At 34.3% G+C, this 8,850-nt stretch overlaps 1 protein-coding gene across 1 annotated transcript; it reads right to left on the minus strand.

Annotated features, from left to right (window-relative positions):
- Positions 1-4,201: 4,201 nt before the first annotated feature.
- Positions 4,202-8,790, minus strand: LOC106816093 (metabotropic glutamate receptor-like). Its single transcript, XM_014820648.1, has 6 exons — positions 8,652-8,790; positions 7,916-8,076; positions 7,382-7,599; positions 6,557-6,669; positions 5,861-6,154; positions 4,202-5,347 (listed from the first exon to the last, which is right to left on the minus strand). Exons 1-6 carry the CDS (start codon positions 8,727-8,729, stop codon positions 5,009-5,011), a joined length of 1,203 nt encoding a protein of 400 aa, XP_014676134.1. The 5' UTR covers positions 8,730-8,790; the 3' UTR covers positions 4,202-5,008.
- Positions 8,791-8,850: the final 60 nt, after the last annotated feature.

An 8,850-nucleotide genomic window follows, 5' to 3' on the forward strand; every position in this document is an offset into this window, starting at 1 on the left:
TTACTTTCAATATTTTATTACTTTGTTAATTTATATTTTAATATTTTTTTTATTATTATTATATATTAATTTTAGTTTAATTATTATCATTGTTTCATATTATTTTATTATTATATTATTTTTTATTTTAATTTTTATCTATTTTATTTATTTTTTATTTAATTATGTTATTTTAATTAATATTTATTTATTACATATTATTTTTTTTATAGTTTGTATTTTTTATATTTATTTTTGATTTATTATTTATATTATTATTTTGATATTATTTTTTTTTTTATTTTTTTATTTATTTTTTATTTTAATATTAGTTTTATTTTTTATTAGATTTTTAGATTAATTTCTTTTTCTTCATATTTTATTATTATTTTTTTTTGATTCTTTCTATTTTTTTTGAGTTATTATTTATACGTATTTTTTATTCTTTAATTATAGATATTCTTATATTTTTTTTTTTATATTTTTTTTTATATTTTTTTAAATTTTTTTTTATTCTTTTTATTTATATATTTTATTGTAATGTATTTTAGTTCAGTTTGTATAATTAGTTTTTTATATTTTAATATTTTTATATTATTAATATATTATTATAATTACTTTTTTTATTATTTATTATATTTTTTATTTTATCTTTTTTATGCTATTTTTTTTATTTTATATTTTTATAATTTTTTTTATTTTGTTTTTTATTTATATTTTTTCTTATTTACTATTATATTATTTATTTTTTATTTTATTTTCTATTTTTAATTAATAGTATTTTATTATATTTTTAATATTATTATTTATTAATTTTTTTTTATTATTTTTATTATATTTTTTTTGTTTATATTATTTTATTATTTTTATAAATTATTATTTATTGATTAGTTTTTTTATTATATTTATTTATTGTATATTATTATTTTTTTAATTATATTATCAAATAATTAAATCTCTCAATTGATTTATTTCTTTATCTTTTATTTCCTTTTTTATTTTTTTTTATTTTTTTATATGTACTTATTGTTTATTTTCTTTATTATTTTTTTTTTATTACTTATTATCATTATTATTATTGCTTTTGTTTATATTTGTTTTATAGTATTTTGATTATTTTATTCTTCTATATCTTTATTATATATTTTAATTCTTTTTATTATATTTATTTTATATCTTAATTTTTACCTATATAGTTTTATTATTATTATTGCCTTCTATATATTTAATATTATAAATTATTTATTTATTATTATTTCATATATTTTTTTTTTTATCTATTATATTATTATTTGAATTATATTTATATTTAATTTTTTTTATTTTTTAATTATTTTATTTATTTTATGTATTTTTTATATATTAATTTATTATAATTTTATTTTTTATTTTATTTTTATTTATTTTATATAAATTTTTTTTAATTTATTTATATTTACTTTTATAATTAATTTATATTTTTTGATTATATTTATATTATTTTTTTAATTTATTTTTTTATTAGATGGTAGGTTTATCTTATAATATATTTTATATTGGTTTTTTATATTTATTTTTTTTATATTTATATTTATTAATTTTTGTTATCTATTACCTATTTATTTATTTTTTTTTAATAAATTGTATTTATTATATTTTTTATTACAATTATCTTTATATATTTATTTATATTGTATTTATAATATATTATTTATATTTTTTTTTTTTTTATATTATTTATTTTCTTTTATTATTAATTCTTTTTTTTATTATTTTATTTTTAATTTTTTTTATTGATCTTATTTAGTATTTTCTTTATTAATATTTATTTTTATATCTTTTTTATTTTTTAATTATTATATTTATTTATTTATTTATTTATTTATATATTTTTAATTCTATTAATTTATATTACAAATTTTATTATGTATATATTTTTAAATAAATATAGTTATTTTTTTGTTCACTTAAACATCAAATATTTATTTTAAAATTTTATATTTTTTATATTTTCTTCGTAATATTGTATTATATATATCTAAATTTTTATATTTTTTTATTTTTATTTCTCTATTATATATTATTTTTTATTTTATTATAATTTATTTTTTTTTTATATTTATATATTTATTTTTTTATTTACATATTTATTAAATTTATTTTATTTTATAATTTTTTATTTATTGCATATATTTTTTAATATATATTTTTATTATTATATATTAATATTATTTTTTTTATATTGATTTATTTCATTTTTTTTATTTATTTTTTTTTTTATTTTTATATATTATATTTATTTTTTTAAATTTTTTATTTTTATATTTTATTTTTTATATTAATTATTTTATAATTAAAATTTTTATTATTAATAATTTTTATTTTTTTTATTATTTATTATTTATTATATATATATTTTTTTCTTATTTTATTTTTATTTTATATATGTTTTTTATTTATTTTAAAATCTAATATTTTTGTTTTTATTTTTTTATAATCCGATTTTTTATTTATATTTATTTATTTTAATTTTTTATTTTATTTATTATTATAATTTTATTATTTTTATATTATTGATATTTTTTATAATATTTTAATTTTACCGTTTTATTTTTATTATTATATTTTTAATATAGTTTTTTTTATTTATTATTATTTTTTATACGTCATTTTTTTTTATTTTATATATTTTTTCTATTATTTTTATTATTTTTATTTATTTTAAATTAGTTTTGTCATTATTTTTTTAATGTATTTTTTTAATTTTTTGCTATTATATCTTTAATATCTATAATCTTATTTATTATTTACTATAATTCATATTAATTATTCTTTTTCTTTATTATATTTTTTTTTTTTATATAGTTTTATTTTATATTTTTTTATTTTTTTTTTATTTTATCTTATTTAAATTTTATTTTTATATTATAATTAAAATTTTTTTTTATTATATTATATATATCATTTTTTTTTTATATATTTTTTTTATTATTTTATTTATAAATAATTTTTTATTTTTTTAATTTTATTTATTAATATTTTTTATTGTTATATTTTTTATTATTATTTAAAAATATATTTATTATTTATTTATATTATTTTTTTTTTAATTTATTATTACTTTGTATTTAATTTTATTTATTATTAATATTTAGATTATTTTCTATTAATTTTTATATTATTATATTATTATTTTCTTAGCCTCTGAGATTATATATGTTAGCTTCTGAAGATATATATGCTATAGGCTTCTGAGACTTATATATGTCAGTATACTTCTGATGATATATATGTATAAGCTTCAGAGATATATATGTATAGCTTCGTGAATATATATGTATAGCTTCTGAGATATACATGTATTGCTTCTCAGATATACATGATATAGGCTTCTGAGATTATATATGTATAAAGCTTCTGAGATATACATGTTAGCTTCTGAGATATATATTGTATAGCAGGATTCTGAGATATACATGTATGCTTCAGGATATTATTATGTATAGCTATCTAGATATATCTGTATAGCTTTCGAGATATATATCTAATTAGCTTCTGAGATATATATGTATAGCCTTTCTAGATATATCTCGTATAGCTTCTGAGATTATACCATGTATAGCTTCTGAATATATATGTATAGCTTCTCAGATATATATGTATAGCTTCTGAAGATATAATATGTATAGCTTATGAGATATATATGTTATAGCTTTCTGAGATATATGATGTATAGCTTCTGCAGATATATATGTATAGCATTCTGAGATATATATCGGCTTCTTGTCTCTCCGCAGCGGACAAGTCGCTGCATCACGTGATGAGAGGACTGAAGAAGCTGAGAATTCTCGTCGCACTGCGGTGTCCGAGGATAGGTGGCGCCGACCTGCGGCGCTGCTCCGCACCAGCTGCAGTCTGTGGAGCACAGCACCGACGTCGCCGCAGACTACGGTGGCCCGTAGGTGGCGCCACCGCTGCAGGCCCTCGCAGATGTCACGACAGACTACGGTGGCCCATAGGTGGCGCCACTGCGGACCCTCGCAGATCTCTCGAGACTGCATTGGCCCTTAGGTGGCGCCACTGCCGCGCAGATCCCGCGACAGAGTGCGGCGGCCTGTAAGATTAACGTCGCGTAGGATTGATGGGCTGTACAATTAGACGACTTCTTGGATAATTAATCTTCTATGCAAATTAGGCGAACTGGTGAGGGTTGTGTCAAACAATCTGTCATGTGACATTGTGATACGTTTTAGCTTCATTTAATAAACCTGTATATATACAGAGTAAAACCGTCTCCATATCCGTCCGTATTTGGAATTGCTCGTGACCAGGAATTGCTTGTTGTTTGGTCATTTCGCGTTGATGTTAGCAAACAATCAATTAATGTGATTCAGTCGATGGTCACCATATTAAATACTGGTGTTTTTTTATTAAAGAGTAAAATATAGATAGTTGACCGGGATATGATACAATATCGCGCGCACTCACGCGATGTAAATGACACGAGTTTTAACTGCTAACTTTAATGATAAAATATAACCTAGTTCTATCTCTAGTTTTTAACACTCGTCTCGGACAAGCCTTGACCATTTCAAGTGTTGACCTTCAGTCGAATTCCAGCGACCTCTCCACCTCACAGGATTGACAGGCAACTCTGGATAATCATTGTTGCAATAGAACGTTCTAATCACGATTGGACATTCTAAAAGACAATGTTTAAATGAAATGCTGCAAACTCTACAATTTGCTGCACGCGCATGGCGAAAAGCAAACGCTGATCTACATTTTAACTGACTCGGTCCGCAATATCTTGGGGGCAAGGACTTGGGGAGCATGTTGCTTATAATATCTTGCTAATAAATATGGATATGTCAATTGCAATCTCAGTCGGGCGAATGCAGGAAGCACCACCAGTAGGTGGCACTTGCTAATATTATCGTTGTCAATATGGACACGTCAGTTGTGATGTCAGACGGGAGAATGCAGGGGGCCATGCTACACGACCGCATCCGTTGATTAAGTCCGTCGTTGCCACCAGTAGGGGGCGCTGTCAGTAGAGCACGTCGCGCGACTCGTACAAGTAGTTTGGTGTGGCGGGCGAGCGAACGTAGCGGGCGTTCGATTGCGGGCCGCGGTGCGGCGCTGGCGTCACTCGCAGCGTCGTGCGATACGTGCTGCCCTCTCGCGAGAAGCGCCCGCTCGTCGGCCTACTGTTCAGCACGCTTCCCTCTCGGCTGCTGCTGTTGCCATGGTGACGGTCGTGCATGGTGCTTCCGTCGCCTCGATCGTGAGCGACGAATTTATCGTGTAGGCTGCTTCCCTCCCGGCTGTGAGCGAGGTGTCTGTCATGCAGTACGCTCGATCCGTCCCTGCTGCATTTCTCGCTCGGCTACAGGAGAGCAAAGACTGGTGTTAGGGGGCTGGAGTGGACGGATGGATAGAGACCTTCATGTAGGGATGTTAAAAGCCCACGCGCGCACGCACAAACACGCACAAACACACACCAGGCACCACGAAAGCACACGGCACACTCAGCACGCACACACACACCCTCCACTACACACACCATACAGGCGTAACACGCTAAGGACATACACACCAGTCCACACACACACACACACACAGGCGTGCACACCACACACGCACACACCGCACACACACCAACACACAACACACACCCAGCCCACACACACCAGGCGTGCACAAACACGATACACCACATGACACACACAGCCACACACACACACACCACCACACCACCACACACACACAGAGCGTGCACGACCATACATTACACATACACACACACACACACACACACACACACACACACACACACACACACACACACACACACACACACACACGCACGCACGCACACACACCCCCTTCCCCCTCTCACCTGAAAGGTGCTGCCCTCTCTGCTGCCGCGGTCGCTGGGACTTGCCAGGCTTCTTTCTCTCACCATCTGACCGAGTCTTTCCGCCAGCTCGTGGCTTCCCGGGTTGAACTGGCTCCCTCCGTTATACACGACCGCGTACTGGTGGTACACGCCTGGGTAGTGTGCTGCGGCGGCGGCGGCAGGGGCAGGGTCGGGGAGGGCGAGTTTGGCGGGTCCGGAGAGCGTGCTGTACGGCTTCGACGTGAGCGTCTGCTGCAGCGCGTTGACGGGCGACTTCTCCGCCAGTTGCGTCTCCTGCGAGCGACAGATCGGCGGATGGGTGGATGGACGCAGTGACGGGTGAACGAGTAAAAGTATTTTCTGCGGCGACCGACCGATTATTCACGAGGATGGACAGACCGACGCCGTGAGAGATGAACGACTGAATGGGCAGCCCACCGATAGCAGGGCCGACACACACACACACACACACACGCACGCGCGCGCGCGCACACACACACACACACACGCACACACACACATACAATTCTAGTTTAGCACCCGCAGATTAAAAACCGACGCATGACAGACCAGACGCGGTGTTGTCGCCCAAGTTGTCAGACACATCGTAAAATGAATGTTACCGCGTTAAAACTACGTTTTATTTCTGACAACTTGCCCCGAGTTCGTCAGAGATGAGTGGTCCCTCCCTCTCACCTGCTTATAGCGTTTGAAGATGTAGACTTTCGGTAGATATATGCTGAGCATGATCACTGTCGCGTTGACAAAGTTGCCGAGGCACACAGCCGGGTCCCTGAACTCCATCCGACCTTCAGGTGTGCGTGCGCGCGCGAGAGAAAGAACAACAAGCGTGCGCGTGTTAATGTTAGTGAATCCGACCTTCAGGTGTGTGTGTGTGTGTGTGCGTGCGTGCGTGCGTGCGTGTGTGTGTGTGTGTGCGCGTGTGCGTGTGTGTGTGTGTGTGTGCGTTGCGTGCGTGCGTGGCGTGCGTGCGTGCGCGTTCGTGTGTGTGTGTGGTCGTGTGCGTGCGTGCAGTGTGCGTGCATGTGTGTGTGTGTGCGTGTGTGCGTGTGTGTATGTGTGTGCGTGCGTGTGTGTGTGTGTGGTGTGCGTGCGTGTGTGTGTGTGTGTGTGTGTGTGTGTGTGTGTGTGTGTGTGTCGCGTGTGTGTGTGTGTGTGTGTGTGTGTGTGTGTGTGTGTGTATGTGCGTGCGTGTGTGTATGTGTGAGAGAGAGAGAGAACAACAAGTGCGCGTGTTAATGTGAAATGTTTTGATGATATCAGTGATATACAGATGTCGTGTCAGCTTTCCCTCACCATTAGCCGGATGAAGAGAAGCGTACTCTCGAAACCTCGCTAAGTAAAATACGACGCCTCATTCTATTTCTTTCTCTCTNCTTTTACGTCACATGATCCCGGTGACGATTTCTAACAGTACCGCGTGCGCGAGTAGCGCCATCTAGCGAGTAGCGCCACCTAGCGCTAGTAACGCTACCCACCGCGGGGGGTGGCGCCACCTACCGAGGCAGGCAATGCAGGTCCATGCGATCCAGACGATGACGGAGAACGTGAGGCACATGAGAATCCAGCGAGCTTCGTAGTTGTTCGCGGGCAGGTTGCAGCACAGCCACGCCATGGCAACGGTGAGCAGTAACAGACCGATGACGTAGACTAGCGACAGCACGAGGGCGCTGTGGTAGCCGTCCGTCGGCGCGCACACCCACGCCCCGCCGACAAACCTGGCGGCAGAAATCATTAGTTATAGTAGGGACCGCACGAGGGCGCTGTGGTAGCCGTCCGTCGGCGCGCACACCCACGACGACGAAAACTAGAAGTTAATGTAATACATAAATGAGACACTCTGCTGCCACACGAAGATTCATCGTGGTTGTCATGACGACGTCCCGACGCGCGACACCGACTCTAGATCTCCGCAATGCTGCAGAATTAACTAACAGATCTTGTAGGCCTACGTAATACATCATTATAACAGTCTTCTGCCACGCGATGATCCATGCCAGTCGTCATGGCAACGCCCCCGCGCGCGACACCTACTCTACGGCTGGCGGTACTAGGATGATCCATTGAGCCGCCACCATGCACTGCACCAGCACGAGCGACAGCGAGATGACGAGGAGGCCCCCTGGTGTCGACAGCTTGGAGTAGCCGGCGGCCCGCTTCAGCTGGTACTGGTTGAGTCGCCATCCGTTCATCACCTGTCGCCAACGCAAAACAAGCGAACGTCTGAGACGTTGGCGCTCGGTACAACTTGACCGGCACTGCACATACACACGGTGGAGGTTATAAGGTTATAAAGAGAAGCGATACGAATGTAGTAACATCGTGGGGAACTGTACGGAATTGAATTGCGGATGTGCGAGTTAATGCTTCCTTAACAACAAGCTAAGGCCACACACGTACGAAATCGAAAAAAAAAGAATACGCACGTGCGAACCTCGAGATTAAACTATGCTTAAAAAGATGGCGGTAACGTGTAGGTGACCACGAATGAATGAGTTAACACTGCTTTAATAGCAATTCAATTTCGAAACATACAGTTTTAAGAACGCGTTATAATGGTCGCCTTTAGCAACTACTGGGCTAAACTACGACTACAACTACGACGCTTTGCCTGCTTTGCGCGCGGAGTTCTCAAATAGACTGCTATTAATACGTAGCACTCGTTGTGTTTTTCATCAGACGACAGTGTCAGGTGTAGACTTACCTTGACGAAGAACACATTGCACTCGTCATTATTCTCATCAGACGACAGTGTCAGGTGTAGACTTACCTTGATGAAGAAGCCGGAATAGATGATGGCGTAGGTTACTCCCAGCCCGACCCGCTGTATGACGCACGTGGCCAGCATAGGTGCAGAGATGAAGGCAAAGTTGATAGCATAGAGCAGACCGACTCCTACCAGTACTGTGTAGCCTGTAATTATTATTATTATTATTATTATTATTATTATTATTATTATTATTATTATT

Source organism: Priapulus caudatus, unplaced genomic scaffold (genome assembly GCF_000485595.1).
Source record: "Priapulus caudatus unplaced genomic scaffold, Priapulus_caudatus-5.0.1 Scaffold1284, whole genome shotgun sequence".
Lineage (NCBI taxonomy): Eukaryota > Metazoa > Priapulida > Priapulimorpha > Priapulimorphida > Priapulidae > Priapulus > Priapulus caudatus.